The sequence below is a fragment of the Chiloscyllium plagiosum genome, unplaced genomic scaffold (genome assembly GCF_037043375.1).
Source record: "Chiloscyllium plagiosum isolate Xiang-an unplaced genomic scaffold, Cpla_swu_hap1 HiC_scaffold_12, whole genome shotgun sequence".
NCBI classification, from domain to species: domain Eukaryota; kingdom Metazoa; phylum Chordata; class Chondrichthyes; order Orectolobiformes; family Hemiscylliidae; genus Chiloscyllium; species Chiloscyllium plagiosum.
In genome coordinates, this window is record NW_028270150.1 from 90736963 (window position 1) to 90757830 (window position 20868).

Consider the following 20868-nt stretch of genomic DNA (forward strand, 5'->3'; position numbering starts at 1 on the left):
CCCCCCTTGTCGGAGTTAGTGGCGGAGCAAACGAGTGCTTAGTGGGGTGGCTGGGGGGGGGTTCATTTATTTTGGGAGGGTTTTTAAAAAAAAGTGTATTTTTTTTGTTTCTTCCCTCTCTCTCTCTCTCTCTCTGCCCCCCCCCCCCCCCCCCCCTCACCAATCCTCCTCCCCGCCCCCCCCAGCCCATGCCATGATGCACCAGTCGGAGAGCGCAGCGGCGGACAGGAAGATGGCGCACCCGCTCTACCCCCGGCGGAGCAGCACCAGCCACCCGCCGCCGCCTCCTCCGGCCTCCACGCCAGGCCCAGGCTCCGGCGGGGCCTCGGCCTCTCCCTCGCTGGGCGGCCTGATGGGGCAGCCGGCTCCGACGCGCCCGCATCCGCACCCGCACCCGGACGACGCTCTGCGCTCGCCGGCCCTGGCGGCTTGCTCCTCAGGGCCCGGCGCCGGCCCGTTGCCTGTGCCGGTGCCGGCCCCGCCGCTGACTCTCAGCCTCCACGGGCCTGGGGCTGTGGCCCTTCCTCCTCCCGGCCCCGCTGCTGTGGTGGCCCCCGCCGGTGCCGGCTCGATGGCCGGGGCCCAGATGAAGAAGAAGAGCGGCTTCCAGATCACCAGCGTGACCCCGGCGCAGAACAACGCCGGCTCCAACAACAGCATCGCCGAGGACACCGAGAGCTACGACGACATGGACGAGTCCCACACCGAGGACCTCTCGTCCTCCGAGATCCTCGACGTCTCCCGGGCCACCGACTACGAGCCGGAGCGCAGCTCCTCCGAGGAGACCCTCAACAACGTGGGCGACGCCGAGACCCCCAGCGCCCTGTCCCCCAACCAGCCTCGCCTGCCCCCCCACCAGCCGGCTCTCTTCAACGGCAGCATCCACGGCCTGCACCCGCCCCCTGCTCACCACCACCATCCAACCCATCACCATCACCACCACCACCATCCCCTTCACCACCACCCTGCCATGCTGGCGGGCCCAGGGGATGGCCGGCGCTGTGCCTTCAGGAGCGGGAATCGTGCCTCCTGGCAATGTGACTGCCGGCGTGGAGAAAAATGGCACCGGTGTGCCCATGCCTGGGTTAGTGAGTGGCTCGGTTGGGACGCCAGTGGCCCTGGCTTCCAGCATTGGCGCCCCGGCGAATGCCAGAACTGTAAGCGGTATGGGGAGCAACGTGAGTGTCGGTGGGGTGAGTGTTGGTGCCAATGCCAGTGTTGTGAGTGGTACGACCGGAGTGATCGGGGCTGCATCCAGTACTGTGGCTTCCACCGGTGCAACCGTAGCACAGCAGCCGGCAGCTGGCAGCTCCAGGTTCAGAGTGGTGAAATTGGATTCCAACACTGAGCCATACAAGAAAGGTCGCTGGGTTTGTACTGAGTTCTATGACAAAGAAAATGTCACTGTTCTCACTGAAGGCACCTCTGTGAACAGGACGCTGGACAGTGTAAAGCAAGCTTCTGTCACTGATCCAAATCTGGATGGGCAGAGTACAAGTGGAGGGAGTTCGGTAAGCAGCACCTTGAGTGCAGTGGGTTATTACATTGAAACTGCTGGTAATGGGGAACCAGGATTAGTTCCTGCCCCTCAGCAGCAGGCCTTTCAAGCATTGTGTAGTCAGCAGTTGGATTTTAGCAGTGGTGGCCCTCTGGCACAAAGTATTTCCCAACCACAGCTCACACAGTCCCAGCTGCATTCACAAGATGTTATGCATTCGCAGCAGAAGCCAAGTGCACCCCTCCCTGGTCGAGCCGGAATCAGTGGTGTTCAACAGACCCCAATTCAGCAGCAATTACCATATTCTCAGCAACAGCAGCCTTTGCAGGCCCTGTCAGCGGGGTCCCAGCCACAGCAACTATCGTATCCTCAGCAACAGCCAGCTTCACAGATGACAACACAGCATATTATGTCATCAAATACAAGTGCTGTCATTACAGAATATGTGCAGCACCCTCAAATGCAGCCCTCTGCGCAACCCATACAGCAGAGCAGTGGTGGGGTTGGAGCAGCAGCCGCACCATCCGGCCAACCACAACTTGTTCAAGGCCAAGCACAGTCTGTTTTAGCACAAGCACAATCTGGACAGACACCAGGTCAGCCTGTGGGACATGTTTCAGCAATGATGCCACCTGCTGGTGCTGCCAATGGGCAGCTGGTAACTGGTCAGCAAAGCAATACAATTCCTCTGCTGCAACAGTCTTGTTCGCCATCAGTTAACAAGTCAACACCAATCGGTTTGCAACCAAGTGCTCCTCCAGCTGCTCAAGCGCAGCAAGTAGGGCAGCCTCTGCAGGGCGGGATGGTACAGCAGCAGGCCAACGTATCAGGGCTTGTGCAGCAGGTAACTGTGGCACCACCAAAACAGCAGTTGTCATCGCAACCACAAGGTCAAGGGGTCGAGTGTATTATTCAAAGTGTGAACAATCAGACAATAACTGGAATAAGTTCTACACCATCTGTTAATGCCAACCTACCCAGTGTTGGATCTAATGTATCTACTAGTATACCAACTGGACCTGCAAACAGTGTTCCGCAGCAAACCACTACGCAGACCTCCGTGCAGAACAGTTTGATCCAGAAAGCCAGCCAGCCTTCTGTACCAGCAAATGCAAGCCTCCCTGTGGTACAAGTGGGGCCACAGAAAATGGTGCCTGGCTCTGCCCAGCACTCTGCTCCCATCCAGTCGCTGTTGAATGCAGTGGAAGATTCACAGCAACCTGCAGACCAGCCACTTTTGCATGTACAACAGGTAGCTATTGGAGAAAGTGTACTGAGTGCAGCTTCTGCTCTGGTTCAGGAAATTGCCAGCAGCGCCAACCTGCCTGCATCTGCATCGTTACTTCCTTTAAAGACCTTACCACTGTCTATGCAACCTGTGGATGGTGAAGATGACAGGTAAGAGGGTTTTGTCCAAGGTCGTCATGTACATTTTTAATACAATAGTGTAAGATCCATGTTTGAATATCACTTACTTTTACAGAAAGCGAGTATGGTTCATTTTTGCATTTTGAAGCTTTAATTATTTGAATTATGACTTCATGTTCCAGTCATGTATGTTTTCACAGTGGCAATTCCAACTGTGCTTGTTTTTACTTAAAAATTTTCTTCAGAGCTATTTAACTGCACAGTGGACATTATCCCAAGTCAAAATGGCTTCTCTTACTCTTCTGTAGACACAACTTTTTTTGTAAGTTCTCAAATTAACTGTTACTAGATAAAAGTAACATCCAAAGTACTGCAATTAAATAAGATGATAAAACAGCAAAAGAAAGAATAGATTGTAAAAGCTTCTATAGCATAGTCAAGACATGAACATAAATAAGAATTTAGTGTAATTTCAAAACAGAAGAAAGGATTATAATTTTTCATTCATCTTGCAGATTTGTGGTAAAGGTTAGTTGTCAGACACTTAACACTGTTGCAGTTGATGGTGTGGGATAGGAAAATAGAGAAAAGGAGTTGAAAAACACCAGGACATAGGGAGATCATGCACAGCTGAAGTATTCCTCTAATGTAATGGGTTAAATTCTTAAAAATTTAAACCATCTTGTTCAGTGAGCTGTTCATTTTTGCACTTGTGCCACTGAATGATACTCTGTGCTTAATACTAATTAATTTGATTTGCACGGAGTATTGCTATGAAAGAGCTAATTTTTGTGTTTAGTTCTGGGTTTGCAGAGAACATTTTTATCGAAATTAGGCTTAAAAAGGCAAATATTGCCTTACTGGCACTGTACTCAAAATAGTTTAGGACATGACATTTGACCCGTGTAGAATATGAGCTGAATGCTGCATACTGAATCAGTTGGTTGTTTGGTTTATCTGGCCTGCATTGCTCTGGAACAGTGTAATGCTATAGCACTCAGAACAGGGGACTTCATCCTATCTCCTTTTCATTGGAGATTGGCATGGAACGGCTGCCAAAAAGATGCCCTGTGCCAAGGTTTATACAAATGCTTAACAGATGGTTGATGGATTCAGATTAAAAAGATGACTGCCAAAGATAGTGTGAACAGAAAACTCCTGGTATACGAATACAGTCTTTTCCTTTTGTTTTTTGTGAATTGCCAGTATCTGTTTCAGTTTGCATATTTGTTACTGAAAATACAGTATATAATTTGAATTAGGTATGTAAAATAACCTCCAAGTTTGAATTAAAAACTAAAACATTACAATGTTTATTGTAATTCCATCTCTTCAGTGTTTGGCCAGTACGTTTGATATGAGGAATTATGCATGAATGAAGTATGCAAGCGTTTGCACATGAATCCCCCTTTACCCTTTAAAACATTCCCATTTACTTTAGCAAATAGATCTTATGTGCATTTTTGTTTTGGGAGATCTTATGGCTTTACTTTCAAAGAGATACTGCAAATTGAATCTCAATGTAAAGATAGTTGGGAGACCCTATTTTTTTTGTTTGACCAGGTAAGTATGTGTAATGTTAGATATTGGTAACAAACACTGTGAATCAGTCTCTTTAACTTAGAGCTAATGGATCTTAACTGTCTTTAAAAAAATCACAACATTTGGTTATAGTAAAATAGTTTATTTGGAAGCACTAGCTTTTGGTGTGCTACTCCTTCAGGTAGCTGTGGAACAAGGTGATAAGATACAATTTATAGCAAAAGGTCACCGTGTCGTGCAGTTAAAACAATATATTGAACAAAGCTAAATTGCTGAGAAGTCTGTCTTTTAGAATATGTTACGTGTTTCGGTTCATTAATACGTAAATCCCAGAACTTGTATCAAGTCACAGTCTTGAGATATCAAGGTTTTATGTAAAAAGGTGACATTTCTGCTCAGACAGTGCATTAAAGGTATGAGGTTAGAGTCTGTCTGTATCCCAGTCTTAACCGAGCAGTGGTTAAGAAATTGGTGTCACTGCGCTACTGCGAATGAGAATCACCCAGAGTTAGTTCCATTTCTGTTCAGTCATCTCTCGTGGAGACTGTGTAATAGACATAGCAGACAGCAGGGTTATGGTGTCCCCTTCAATTTCTTGGATTTACTTGTATTGTCTGCTTGAAGGCAACAAAATATCATCCGATTTTGGGATCTCTGCAAATAGTGTTAAATCCACTGTGTTCTCATATGTTGCTAGTTTGTAATGATATACTGGGATCTGTTTACAGTCACTATAGTCATGATTAACATAAGTATCATCTCATTTCCTTTTCTCTCTCCAATTCTTTCCCACCCCTCTAATTGCTTTAATCTTTAGTTCACTGCTGTCCTTCAAGTTCTGACAAAGGCACCAGCAATGCGAACACGTGAATTTGCAGTGGCGTTTTCACCTCTTCCGGTAGAATGTTTTGGAATGATACAATGATGAGTCTTTTCTTTTGATATGAACTGGTTTCCTTTTGGGCAGCCTTGGAAAGAAGGAAGGCTTTTTTTAAAGCTCTTTGAATTGTTTGAGCTAAATCTTAATATGTCCAGATATTTGCTGTTGTTCCAGGAGTTTAAAGGTGCTGCTTGAAATAATGTGGTGAACTGCATTTAATTCACAACTCTTAAAGAAGGAGGCACCCTTGGTACTGGTAACATGCAATATTCCTATGGCAGATGGATTCCTGGAGTGTACACAAGATGAACCCTTAGACTAGTATGTTGAGGAACCAACTTGGCAGGCTATAGTAGATCTAGTTTTGTGCCGTGAAAAGGGGTTCATGAATCTTAATGAAAAGTCCTTTTGGAAAAAGTGACCATAATGTTATAAAATTCTTTACTGGAGTAGAAGGTGAAGTAGTCCAATCCAAAATTGGGATTCTTAATCTAAATAAAAGAAACTAAAAAGCTATGATGGATGAGTTGGCTGCGTTAGGATAAATTCATGATAGTGGACACTACATGGTTAATACTTGAGGGACAAGTACATGTGTTGCAGCAATAATGCACTCCTTTCAGGCAAAAGGACACAACAGGAATATGTGGCTTGACCATGGTTAACAAAATAAGTTAAGGATAATGCTAGATCCAAAGCTGAGTTGTCCAAAGTTGCTTGGAAAGGTAGCAAGCCTGAAGACTGGGAGCAGTTTAGAATTTAGCAAGGCCAAGAGGTATTAGAGAACTTGAAGGCAACATCAAAGTGGGCAGTAAGAGCTTGTAAAAAGTATGAAAAAGGAAAGGAAATAATAAAGACAAATGTTGGCACCATACAAACTGAAATGGGAGAATTGATAATGAAGAATTAGGAAATGGCGTAGTTAAGCAACTTCATTTGCCCTATTGCCACCGAATACAACATAGAAGGCTTGCCAGAGATGTTAAGGAAGTAAGGGTCTTTTGGCAAGGAGGAATTGAAGGAAGTTAGTAAACAAGAAGTACTGAAAAAATTAATGGGTGTGAAATCTTTTAAATCCCTAAGGCCAGATAACTAGATTCCAGCTTACTGAAGGAGGCAACCAAGAAATAATGGGTGTATTGCTTGTTAGCTTTCAAGATTCTGTAGATTTCTGAACAGTCCCAACAGGGTGGTGTGTAAATGTAATCCCGCTGTTTATAGATGAGGATGAAACAAGAAATTGTATATCAGTTAGCCTAATATCACTTAGGAAAATACTAGTCTATTACACAAAGCTGTCAGATTTATGGAAGAAATAATATTTGATAAATCTATGGATTTTTGAGGGCATAACTAATAAATGTGGAAGAACCAGTTAACTTTAGTTTTTAAAGGTTTTCATTGAGGTTATTATGCAAAATTGAGCATATGGGATTGGTGGTAATATGCTGGCATGGATTGAGAATTGGTTGGCAGAGCGGAAACAGGAATAACAGGGTTTTCAGAGTAGAAGGTGGCAACTAGTGGAGTATCATAGGGATCAGTTTTTGGTCCCTATCTATGAACAAGGTATATCAATGATTTGGATGAGTGAGTTGAGTGTAATATTTCCAAGTTTGCTGATGGCACAACATTGAGTGAATAGTGAGGAGGACGTAAAGATGCATCAGGGTGATTTGGACAAGTTGAGTGAGTTGACAGATGCACTAAAGTGTAGATAAATGTAAAGTTGTCCACTTTGGTAGGAGAAACCATGATAGTATTATTTAAATGGTAATACCTTGTAGATTGTACAAAGAAATCTGAAAGTTCTTGTACGCTGGTCTATGAAAGCAAGCATACAGGTGCAGAGTAAGCATTTAGGAATGCAAATGAAGTTTTGGCCTTCATTGCAAGAGGTTTTGAGGAGTAACGCAAGAACATTGTGCAACTGTACAGAGCCTTGATGAGGCTGTCTGAAGTAGTGTGCAGCTTTGAATTCCTTACCCAAGCAAAGATACACTTACCATAGAGGGAGTAAAGTAAAAGTTCAGCTGACTGCTGGGGTGTGTGTTTTGTCACGTGAGCAGCGATTCACTAGTTTAGAAGAATGAGAGGCAATGTTATTAAAATGTATACCATTCTGACAGGGCTGGACAGGCTTCAGGGATGATGTATGAGTTGGGGGTGTCCAGAACAAGGAGTCATGGTTACAGGATATATGGTAGACCATTTTGGACTGGTGGGAAATTCCTTTATTGAGGTTGTTGAACCTGTGAAGGCAAAATCACTGAATATGTTTCAGAAAGAAGTAGATTTTTAGTGGGTGAAGGTGTCTTTGTCAAAGGGAATGGAGAAAGCCAGGATATGGATTTGAGGTAGAGGCTCATGAATGGTGTTGCATGCTAGATTGTCTGAATGGCTTGCTACTCTTGTCAATTTCAAGATAACTGACTAAGAAATGAACATTGCATATCTCTTGCTCTTCGTTCCTGATGTGTAAACTTGAAAATCATGCCTTTGCAGCTAATGGAAGTGAAAATTAGGATAGAATTACAGTTACTGGGACATTAAATTGATGAAATGTTAGAAGCTGATGCGATTGTTCATGCAATCCATAAATTTAGCTTAAAATGCAAATATCTCGGCATAATTGACTTCTGCATTTGGAGGGAGTATGTCTCAGAAAACAGGGTTTCTCACTCCAGTTTGAGACACTAGAATTTTTTTGCATAACTGTTGACCTGTGAAGATATCAATTGCAAATTTGTTGTTTGCCTCAAGCAATTTTATAGTCAATGTTTCTTGGGTTTCATTGGTAAAATAAAATGCTCTCCGTATAAGTCAAATGCCTGTTTTTTTTTTCTTTTCTCTATCTTCCACTTTCTTCTCTTCACTGAAACTCATTTAATCTTGTCTCTATCTGTTTAATGCTGCTGGCACCCTTTATTTTAGTGCATTTTCTATCACTCAGATGTCCCCTTTTATGCATGGTACTTCTGTGTCACCATAAGTACTTCGCTTCTTTCATAGCCATCTCTCCTCATGTCCCTCAGCTGTGGGCTTCTTGGATCACATCTATTCTCTAGTGCTGCTACTGTCGTAGAGTTATAAAGTTGTACAGCATGGAAACAGACCCTCCAGTCCAACTCGTCCATGCCAACCAGATATCTTAAATCTAGCCCCATTTGCCAGCATTTTAAATTTTTTCCCCTCTCGTCTTAAAGCTTCGCCCTCTAGTTTTGGACTCCCCCACCCTGGGGAAAAGACTTTGTCTATTTATCCTGTCAATACCCCTCATGATTTTATAAACCTCTGTAAAGTCACCCCTCAGTCTCCGCTGCAGGGGAAATGGCCTCAGTCTATTCAGCCTCTCCCTATAGCTCAAACTCTCCAATTCTGGTGACATCCTTGTAAATCTTTTCTGAAGCCTTAAGTTTCACAATATCCTTCCTCAACAAAGAAAAAATGAACAGTTTGTTTTAGAGGGCTCTGGGATTGGCTGGTGGATAACTGCAGGTTTAGCTAAGCTGGAAGTATAGAGATTGTCACTTTGGAAAGAGTTGGTCAACAAATGGAAGGTGGTGTTGCTTAGAGAAGGAGAAAGGTTTATTGGGTGATCTTGAGATCAATCTGAGTGAAAATAGTTCTTGGAAAATTAAAACCCTCTTGGCGGGTTGCTAAGTTAGTTATTCCTAAGTAACAATAAAACAACCATTGGAGCGCATGAAACCAATCCATATTGCCAAGGATAAGCTAATGGTTTGGCTGATGTGTATGTTAGGATATCCTTGGCAGAGCTTTGAGTGTGGGGGATGAGCATGACCAATATTTCCCTAATCTTGAAAATAATGTAATGAAAATTGAGATCAGTTATCCTTTGGTTTACATCACACCTATTTTATTTAGTCCAGTATTTATAACCAACGTCAACAATTGAATCTTTTATTAGTCCCCAGCGTACGTTTATACTTTGTTAGCTTGTTTCCGAAGTCTTGCTCCTCTTAAGAGTTGTGTTTGCATCCAAGAATGAAATTTTCAGTATTGATAGCCAGAGATTTTGAAGCCCTTTTATCTCTCTTCTGAGAAATGTTAGGAGTGTTGTTGTTTGCCTCTTAGTTCTATAAAGTTCATTGGCCTGGGTGCTAGAATTTTATTGTCGGTGTAAGCACTGATAGATCAAAAGACATTAATGAAGAATTTCTATGCAAGTATAAACCCTGAAGTAAAAGCAGTGCGTGAGAGTTCTTTTGAGTGAGGCTTGATTTTTGTGCTGACGTGGTTGGCAATATTTTGGGCATTTTAATAATGAGCATGGATTAATCAGTCAACCAGTCCTGCACCACACTCAAAGTTCTAGTTATTGGATGCTCAGTGGCAATAAGTTTCCTCATACATTTGCATGTATGTTCAAGTACTACAGATTATTAGATGTGATGAAACCAACTTCACAATAACTTTGGAAGTGGGGAGGGAATGTTTTTGGGGTATTATGAAGGAGAAGGAAATATTACAAGCCTACAGGTTTAGGCATACCAACAACAGCCACTTATATTTAAAAGCATCTTTTAACCCAGGCAGATGCCTCCAGTGTTTGAGTGAAATATTAAACTTGTCAGGCAAACAGAATCTCACTAAACCAAAGAAGAAAACACTTTGGAGTGAACAAGTCAAAGAAGTAGGGTTTAAAGTGGGTGGGATAGAAATGGGGAAACAATGAAAAACTTTTAGGGAAGGAATTCCAGGCCCTGAGCCTTGAATTATTTAGGCACAGCTGCTGGTGGTGGTGTGGGGGATGCCTGGAGCCCAGAGTTAGGGGAACGCTTGAGTTAAGGAAGGTTGCAAAGATAGGGATGAGGTGGTGAAAGTATTTGAACAAAAGAGTAAGAAGTTTAAATTGGAGAACTTGGAAGTTAGTATAGATCAGCAAGCACAGATGGGAGAGTAGGATTTGTGCTGGCAGTTAAGTTTTGGAGGAATGAGTGTTTATTGAGGGTGGGTAGTGAATTTGAGTTGGTCAGGTCTGAATGACATGAACTACCCAGATTCAAGTTTGTTTGCAGCTGAGTGAAATGCTGACCTGGTCTGTGTATTCTCTGGCCATGCTGTATTTAGGCTGCAAGTGCCCAGGTTGATTACCTCCGACTAGGGATGCTGTATCCTTTGTACTGTTGATGCCACACCAGCTTAAACGAGCAGCAACCAGCCACCTGAAGTTGACCTGTGGGGCTCCTCCCTTCTTTTGGAATGTTGTGCTGAAATGCAATTGTCTTCTGAATGTTATCTGCAAACACATTGTTGGAATGTTGTGCAGGATTTCCACTATTACTGATGAGACAGCTATTACAACAACCTTGTTGATTACCTTGTCTCTGCCGTTGACATTTGATAATTTGAGTCCACTTTTTAGAGGCTTACATTAACCTAGCCACTTCAGGAGCTAAGTAGTCACACAAACATTATGTTGATAATGCTGAACCCCTTCCCCTTAATACCGCTTTTCTCACTTCCCCACCCCACTTTAATTTTCTTTCTTCATCTTCTGGAGATATTGTCACCATGTGCCTACCTAGACTTCCGAGAAACTGTTCTTCATGTTTGGGCTTCTCCCTGCACCTTCGATATTTACACATGTGCCCATGCTTTTGGAGAAAAGTGTGTGCATGTTATATAGCCACTTGTTTGAGTTTGACTGTGAATGTTGCATTTTCAGAGAATATGGTAACATTTTGGTTTGCCATACACTCAAAACTGACAAGTCCCAAGCCTTGACAGCAAATAACCTATATAAATACAAAACCCTATTTATTAGTGGGTTAAATTTGAATACGGTGCAAATTAAAGCCTACTATTTTGAACGCTATCATGTATTACAACTGCTTGAGTGGTTTGTACAGTTTGCATAGTGCATCCCAGAAACCAGCTTTTGTTGACAGGCCATGAATTTATGATAGGGCAGCCATAACCAATTTATTTTCAGTTTTATTGGTGTAGTTCTTGAATTTCTCAACTTCTTTGCTTTCATATTAATTTTGTTCAATCAACAGTAGATTGTATAATATAGGTAAAATCAGTTCCCTGCATATGGTGGAACTGTGACTCAAACACATAAAAATATTGCTACTTCTCACCAATTGGTTGTCAGTGGTAGTAAATATTGTATAGTAATATTTATGTTTGGTTGGGTTGTAAATCTCTTCAGTAATCGTATACTTTTGTGTTGTTACTCATATGTGGAACTCCTGAGCTCTGGCTGTTGCTATTTTCATTGATTCAGCCTGTTATTGCAGTTTTAATAGAAAGTGCTTTCAACATTTGTCAATCTTGTCTATACCTGATTAGGTTAGAGTAGTTGGAAGTCATGTTAACGTGCAAGCTTGTTCATTGGTGGGACATGTGTACTGTCAAAAAGCAGATCACTGGCATGTGACTGAAAGCTTTGAGAAATTTCACTTTTTTCCTATGAAATTCAGCTGACTTTAACTTACTAAAGCACAAGAACAGACATTTGGTCCTGTGAGTCCATGCTGTCATTGCCATCTCCAACCCTTTCAACATGTCCTCTTTTTGCTTTGTGTTTCTAACTTCTGCTTGAATAAATCTATACTAATTGCCTTATCTACTTGTGGTAGCAAGTTACATTTCTCTCGCTGACTAAGGGAATTTTTAAAACGATCATATCTTTATATTCCTAGAAGCTTGACACTATTCAGGACAAAAACGCCTGCTTGATTTGCGGCATATCCACAAACATTCTGTCACTCCATCACCAATGCTCAGCACCAATGCATACTAGCTACAACATAAGCTACAGAAATTTGCAAAAGATCCTTAAACAGCACTTTCCAAATCCATGACTACTTTAATTTAGAAGGTCAAGGGTAGCAGATACGTGGGAACACCACCATCTGCAAACTCCCCTCCAAGCCACTCACCATTCTGACTTGGCAGTAGATCGCCAGTCCTTCAGTGTCACTAGGGTTGTGTGTGGGGTGCTGGAAAGGCACAGCAGGTCAGGCAGCAGCCGAGGAGTAGGAAAACTGAAGTTTCAAGCACAAACCCTTCAGCAGGGCTTGAGCCTGAAACGTCACTTTTCCTGCTCGTCTGCTGCCTGACCTGCTGTGCTTTTCCAGTACCATGTTCTTGACTCTAATCTCCGGCATCTGCAGTAATCACTTTCACCGTTAGTGTCACTGGGTCAGCATTTTGGAAATCCCCCCCACCGAATGTATTTGTCTTTGTCTTTGTCTTTGTCTTTGTAGGTCTACCTGCAGCATGTGGACTGCAGCGATTCAAGAAGGCAGCTCACCACCATCTCCTTGAGGTGAACTAGGGATGGGCAATAAATGCTGGCCAGCCAGCTACACCCATACCCCACAAGTGAACACAGATCTAGTTCTGGACTCCCCCTCAAATAAAAATATCTTTTAAATAGATACCATCTCAAATACTTTGAGGTTCCCTTGATTCCTTTTGAAGTAAGGTCCCTTTTACATGTTTGCTCTTGAATGATTAACATAACCTCTGTGCTGGTATCAAATCTGGTAAAACCTAATTGCAGCTGTCCTATGCTGTGCACCAGACTATTGAAGTAATCTGTTTGGTCTAACCAAGATTCTATACATGTTTAACATAATAACTGCTTTTTGTTGTTATACCTATGATAAGCTCCAGAAGTATGTTTGTAGTTTTTCCTGATCTCATTAACCTACATTAACAGTTCTGATTATGCATCTGTGCCCCCGAACCCTCAACTTCATTCAGATACTTGTTTTCCCAAGAAATGCAGAATTGAGAAATGTCCGTTATAATATTGATATATCAGAAATCTGCCATTTTAGTCTCAGTTCAATTTTTGTGAAACATCACAAATCTTTACATGTTGTCTCCACCCCAGTATTCCTTCTCTTGTAGATCCTGTGTCTGAAGGGAGGGGGGGAAGCCTGTGATTGGAAGATCTGGAGCAGATCTTGTGCTCACCTCTTAAGCTGGAGAACTTTAGCTATGCTGTCATCAATTGCTTTTCAACCAAAACTATATCAGTAGAAATGGCAGGCAGAGAGTAGCCAAACTGAGGTTATATGCATAGGTTTCTCGGCCTCTGGGATATTGGCTGCCTGCTGCCATTATGCAAATAAATTTGGGTGGAGAGAATGCCAAATGAGAAGAGAAATAATCAATTGAGCAGAAATTCATTTGGTCTGTTACTAATAAGAACTTATGCATATCTGGTTTCTGTTCCATTGCATCATACAGTTGGAATTTAAGATGAATCTGATCTTGGCTTATTATTGTAATTTAGGAATTGTACTTGTACTCAATTTTGACAGAATATAAAGGTAGTTCCATAATGCTGTAGTTGCATTCCAGCAAAGCCTCGCTTAATAGAAATAATGGGGCCTATGGGAAAAATGGGGTTTGGGCAGATCAACAAAAAATATCACTCTCGATCGCTCAAAAATCTCCCAGCGGCAAAACATAGAGTATAACACAGCCTGAATGAAGGTTTAAATCATTTATTAATGAAACAAGTAAATTTAAACACATGACATTGAAAAAATATTGTTGATGCAGGGGAACAGCAGGTCGTCATCATCACGTTCAGGTGCAGTTGTGGTTTGTCTTCTGGTTTTTGGGGTTTGGTTTAAAAAGAACATCCAGTTTTTGTTGCTTTACCCTTTTTCTGTCTTGAAGAAGCTGTTCATACGGTGCCAGATGATATCTTATTGAATGAACTGCTATCCTGTCACATTCTATGCTATAATCGTCCTCTAAGAACTGCAAATGCATCTCAAATTCCCTCCGGACAGAAGAGAAGTGGAAAGCTCTCGTGGTGCTACATCCTGGACTTCGTAATTTTCATATCCAGCTTCCACTTCCCCTCAGCGACAAGCTGTTGCAGATCGGCTCTAGAGAGGTCTTCACAGTGGGACTCCAGCAGCTCTTCAATATCCTCTCTTTCCGCTTCTCCAAAGCCAACCTGAAAGCTGCATCACATGTTCTCTGCTTATGCTCAAAATACTTTATAACATCTAGCTTCTCTTGCAGTGTTATAGCCTTTCTTTTATGTTCACTACCTGCAATTTTAACAAGCTCTTGCTAACATTCTTATTATCATGTTCCTCCATTTTGCAAAAAAAAGGATGATCTACTGGGTAGATTGTGTGATATATAGGCACAGGAATACATTAGAAAGGCAAATGGTATGTTTAAGAGTAACTCAGTCCTCCTTGTCTGAGGGAGAGCAATGAACATTCATTAGTTTAATTTTTGAGATGAAACTGCTCAGTCTATAGTACTGTACCTCTGTCATGCTCTGACGGCAGTTGACACCAGCGCATGTGCTGAACGAACTGTGTGAAATAATTGCAGCTGAAATTTCGCTCTTGCGAACAGAGGTAAGCATTCTCAAATACCGTTCCCTAATTCTTCAGCGATGTTATAGCTAAATCAAGCTGCTGAAATGGCTATCCTGCCTCATGGATGGTGACACTTTTTTTCTCTCTTACTGAACTTTTTTTCCATTGATGTGTATAATCCAATATGATCATATTTTTGCTGTTGGTTTGAACTTCATTCTATTTTACATGTACTTATTACATGAGAAGCCGCAATCACTTTGAATTATCACAACACATTGATCCATAGCCTTGGCAGTGGTACAAGTGAAAATAAATTGCAAGTTTAATATTTTCATTCATTTGAATTGGCCTAGAAGTATTTTAACTTTGTCACAGATCCTAAGTCCTGTAGTCTTCAGGCCCCTTGTGCAGCAGTGACTTTGCCACTCTATGATATAATGTGTCAAAGCTTCAGACCTTCTTGTCTTTGGCCTCTAATACTTTATTTGTTTTCTGCAATTCTTGTACCGAAGATATTTGGGGCCACCTTATTTTTGCTACCAAAATGCACTGTACCCAATTCTATTGGAACTTTGGTTACTTGCCTGTCCTGCAAATCCGTTCTGTATAAACTCCATTTGTTTGGTGTCATATGCAAATTTTGAAATTGTTCTTCTGATTCTTGAGTTTGAGTTGTTAGAGTAAGTAGCGAGAGGCTGTGCTGTCAGTACCAGTTCTTCCACGGCATCTCTTCTTCTCTTGTAGTCCTCTAACCACTCCCTCACTGTCCTTTGTTTTGTACTCAGCTTGCCAGTAATTGTTCTACTTGTCTCCTGATTCTACAGCTACGAGTCTGTTGTTCAGTCATCAGCCTTTTGAAAAACAAGATCATTATCTCCTTCAGCCTTGCTGACCATTTTGTGCAATACATTTAAATTTTGGTTGAAGCATTGCACAAGCAGCATTACTACTTGAGGTGTGCATTGATTGAGTATCTTTTTATTGCTTGAGTTGTGCTTTCTGGGTACTGTATGCTTGATGAGGATTAAGATTCCCCAGTTCAGATTAATAGGTCCCAGCGTACAGTATATCAGTGAAGCACCTGACAGTAAAGAGATGGTCTGTTTTTGGAGCTGGTGTTTGTGTTGTTAAGATGTGTGTGCAATGGCCTGTAGCGTATTTGAGTTCCAAGTTTAAAAATAGCTTTCCTTTGGGCAAAGCCCATAACCACTTTTTGGTGTTTTTAAACCTCATCTGTGGTTTTATTTTTATCTGATGTAGCTAAGTATACTTAAGTGAAACATGTCACTCTTATTTTCTGTCAGGGTTTTGATGCGGAGTAATTTGTTTAAACTCTAATTACTGAGTTTGCCTCTATGGCCTCCGTAATAAATAGGTCAATGAATAGGTCACACAATCTAGTGAAACAAATAGTGAACAAAATACTTTGGGCAAAATAATGTAAGTATAAGTGAAATGGTTGAATGAGCATAAACTGCCTTCACAAATGTAGCGCCAAAAGGCAGTTGAGGTATGTCATTAGCTGCAAGCTGAGTAACACTTTTCCACACCCCCCTCTCAGAAATGTAATAATTACCTGCATGCTTGCTGCTACTGCCTAACCTACAGAAGTGATTAAATTCTGCCTGTGCTAAACTGGGTAAGTGGCAATATGTGCTATGAATTCTGATGCATTGTTCCAATGTAATTTGCAGGTTTCCCTTTATCTTGAGACGAGTCTGAGGAAATCTTTTGTAGGCATAGCCCTATAGCAAAATGAGTTATTTCAGTTAAAATTTGATAAACACAATTCATTCACTTTTTTTCTACAAACATTAAGAAAAGAAGTTCTACCCAAACAAGGCCTGCTTTTTAAGAATTCTTTTTCTTTATGGTTTTCTCAGACAACTTGGAAGTTTTGCACTTGTTGAGAACAGCTTTACAGGTTTTGGTGTACTGATTCTGACTGAATGTTTGAATCTTTAATGGCAAATATTGGTACTGTAGCTAAGCCAACTTCTGTTCTTGACTGATGCCTATATGTGTACTTGGGTGGTGAGATGATAGAGTCCTTCTCTCCCTTACCCATGGATCACCAGTGCCAGTACTTAATGGAAGAAGTAACTGCACAGACCGTAGATTGAACCTGGAGCAATTGTGTAACTAAATTAGACTGACTTGGATTTATTTATCCCTTTTCGGAACATCTTAAAGCACTTTGTGCACAGTTTTTGGAGCACAGTTGCTCTTGGGGGGACAAAAGATGTGGTAGCCAATTTACAAATAGCAAGTTCCCACAAAAAAGTTAAATAAGTAGCCCAAATGAACTGTTCACTATAAAGCAAAATACTGTCGATAGTGGAAATCTGAAATAAAAACAGAAAGCATTGGATAAATATAGCATGTCTGGCAGCCTTTGTGGAGTGTTTTAATGTTTTAAGTCCAGTAACCTTTCTTTCGAGCCTAGTGTTCTGAAGAATCCGATCAGATTCAGGATATCTCTTTCTTTCTTCACAGAGGCTGCCAGATTGCTGAGTTCCTCCCAGCATTTTCTGATTTCATTTGTGTTTCCTGTTAGTTGAGGGATAAATGTTATCCCAGGTCACTGAGAAGATTTTTCTCTCTCCTTTAAATAGTCTCTATACTTAAAGCACTCAGCAATCTATTTAGTGGTGGTTTGTGGATACCAGATACAAGATGGGAAATGGTGAAATTGTGCAGACTGTGCCATCCGCCCAGAGTTTGCTGGGCGGATGGCACATTTGTACCTCACTCATTTGAGTTTGATGTTTTCTTCTTTTTACTCTAAATCCGCTCCCTTAAATAAAACAAGGCTGCTTTAGATCGCTGAGAAATTGGAAATTACTGCTTCAATCTCTAAATATGAAACTAAATTTATACACAAGCAATATTATGCCTGGAACTCAATCCTTTGCATGCCTGAATGCCACCGGAGATTGACTGACGTAAACCAAGGGCTGGTCGTAAAATGCTTTTCTATCCATGTAAATTGTATGATCCTTTGAAAGGCAATTTATTGCAATCCTTGTTTTTATGTAGAATTGTTGACAATTAGCAACATTTTTTTTTTCCTGTGATCATTTTGATTTTTGTGACCTCTGACTAAGGAGGTGAATGCAGTACAGCTTTAGTTAAAGTTATCATACATATAAAGTGAAAAAAACTTTTGGTCAGTGTAAAAGAAAGATAGATATTTAGACATTGAAACCAGTGGCTTTTCATTGGATTAGTCACTAATTTTAGTCACCTGATTTTAGTTAAATAACTAAAGTTATAATTTAGTTAAACCTGATGAAGGAGCAGCACTCTGAAAGCCAGTAATTCCTGTTGGACTATAACTTGGTGTTGTGATTTTTAACTTGGTCCACCCTAGTCCAACACTGGCACCTCTACGTCATGAATAATTTTGAATTGATCTATTCCTTGTAAGCCATCCTAGAATTATTTCTGCAAACTTCATTAACTCCTGTGCAACAGCTTTTTTGAACTTTGCACATATTTATAGCTTAATTTGTGGGCGGAACGATGGCACAGTGGTTAGCACTGCTGCCTCACAGCGCCAGAGACCCGGGTTCAATTCCCGCCTCAGGCGACTGACTGTGTGGAGTTTGCACATTCTGCCCGTGTCTGCGTGGGATTCCTCCGTGTGCTCTGGTTTCCACCCGCAGTCCAAAGATGTACAGGTCAGGTGAATTGGCCATGCTAAATTGTCCGTAGTGTTAGGTAAGGGGTAAATGTAGGGTTATGGGTGGGTTGCGCTTCGGCGGGTTGGTGTGGACTTAGGCCCAAAGGGCCTGTTTCCATACTGTAAAGTAATCTAATCTAATCTAATCTTAAAAAAAAACTTGTCAGCTGTTATTCTTTTATTAAAAGTAACAACTTTTTTTTTTGCTTATCCAAAACACTTACCAGAGGATGTGAAGGAGATTGGTGCCCATTAATGCTCTTTTCATACCTCCTAGTGAAAGTCTTGGTAATTTATGGTGGTTTGATATTTTAACCTCTTCTGTGTTGGCTTGACTTTATTGCATTTTTTTCTTTGATTCAATCCCACGTCCAGGGCTTGAGTGCATCATCTAGGCTGACACTCCATTTCAATGCTGAACTACTGCATTGACTGAGATGCTAAGTCTTGGAATGCATATCAAACCATGGCCTTGTCTCGCCGCTCAGTTGGATGTAACTAATCCCATGGCAACTATTAGAAGAAGATAATGGCTTTTTCTGGACAGCATTCATCCCTCAAAGTCTAACAAAATACATGAACAGGTCATTCATCTCTCTACTGTTTGCTGGCCCTTGCTGTGTATGAACTGGTTACTACATTTATCTTAAAAACAAAACTTTTATTGATTTGAGTTGTTCCGAGGATACAAAATGTACCTTCCTCACTTTGTCACGTTTGTAGTCTGTCCATTTCTCTATCTCCACTCCCTTCCACCCCCTCATATCTTTTGCAACATCTGAACTGGGGATAACTAGCTGTCAATGCTGCCAACTGTCTATTATCCTAATTCAGCTTTATTGAAGGAATTGTTGAGAGTTGTTCTGAAAGTGCAGTTAACCATGAGGGATGTTTCAGTAATTAGTGTGTGATGGAAGCTTGCTTTTCCAGTTTTCTTCTCATAAAGCAGCCGCATTACCAAACACTTGTCTTTGCTAAAGTTGGGTGTTAAGGGAAGTTGGCGTATTTTGTTGAGTAAAGTGTGGGTCGTCTTAGGCAAAAATTTAAAGCAGAGGAACTAAGATTTGAAACTCTGCATCCCTGATATGGAATTATTCTTTAAGTTGATAAAGTGGTGAATTAAAAACAAAATGTAATAAGAAATACTTTGGCAGTATTCATGGGAAGAAACAAAGCTGATTTTTCAAGTAGATAACTGTTCGTTATTTTCTGTTACTTCAGATTGCTAGCATGCAAAGTATTTCACTAATGTTGAGTTGTGTTGACTGTTTACTTTTCATACTGGAGGGAAGTGAAACTCAAGGAATGTAGTAAGTAATGCAATTAATAACATCTCTAAGATATGGGTGAAATTGGCAGAAACATGGCAAAGTAAATTTAATAGGTGGAAATATGAACATATATTTTTGTTTGGAAATGAATATTAGAGAAGTCTAAATGGTACAATTCTAAATAGGGTGCAGAAACAGAAATACTTGGGATTGTATTTACATAAATCCTTGAAGGTGGCAAAAGTGATTTGAGAAGACTGTCAAAAGTAAATCCTTATTTAAAGAGGGATATTCTTGTATTGCAATTAGTTCAGAAAAGATTTACAAGGTTGGTCCCTAAGTTGAAAGTTGAGCCTATACCATCACAGAGGGAGATATGTTTGTAGAAGAATTGGTACGTGAAGGGTTAGAGCATATCCATTTGGATCTGAGTTCAACTGCTTTAGAGTTCTTATGTGACTTTGCTTCCTGCTTATCTTTATCCTTTTATGTTTATGGACTGGAATAATCAGCAAAAAAGTAGATTAGATTAGATTCCCTACATTGTGGAAACAGGCCCTTCAGCTCAACCAGTCTACAGCGACCATCCGAAGAGTAACCCACCCAGACCCATCTCCCTCTGAATAATGCACCTAACAATATGGGCAATTTAGCATGGCCAGTTCACCTGACTGCACATCTTTGGACTGTGGGAGGAAATTGGAACACGCGGAGGAAACCCACGCAGACGCTGGAAGAATGTGTAAACTCCACACAGACAGTTGTCCAACTTTAAATAATGTTTCATTTAGCCCAAGGGACATAAATAAGCAAATAGTTTGATCTTTCTGTCCACGATTGCTGCCAGACCTGCGTTTCCCCAGTAATTTCTTTTTTTGTCTCAGATTTTCAGCATCTGCAGTTCTTGGTTTTATTATATAAACTGAGCAAGTGTTGTAATAGTGAATATCCATGACATGATACTTGTATTCTCATGGACTGTCTATAACGTTTAGCCTTCTGTACCAACACCATCAATTGCACAGAGCGTCTTTCACATAAAACATCTTAATGTGCTTCCAGTAGCGTTATGAAATAAAAATAGTCTCTGAGCCGTGCGATATTGGGACAAATGGCCCAAAACTTTGTGAAAGATTGGTTTTAAGGTGCATCTTGAAGGAGGAAAGAGAGATTGTGACGATGCTGCTCCTTGACAAGGTTGTTCTCTCCTTTGCGTTTATTCCCTCTAGGGAAAAAAAAAGAGAGGTTCCAATGTGTCTGGCTTGTATGGGTTTTAGGGCTGA

General features: G+C 41.3%; 1 protein-coding gene across 1 annotated transcript in view; it reads left to right on the top strand.

Annotated features, from left to right (window-relative positions):
- LOC122554917 (TSC22 domain family protein 1) overlaps positions 1 to 20868 on the top strand; it is a 216304-nt gene that overhangs the window by 1142 nt on the left and 194294 nt on the right. The window contains 2 exon segments of the mRNA XM_087993060.1: positions 186 to 987; positions 989 to 2896. Of these exon segments, the coding sequence (XP_087849186.1) occupies positions 194 to 987; positions 989 to 2896 (2702 nt within the window). The 5' untranslated portion in view covers positions 186 to 193.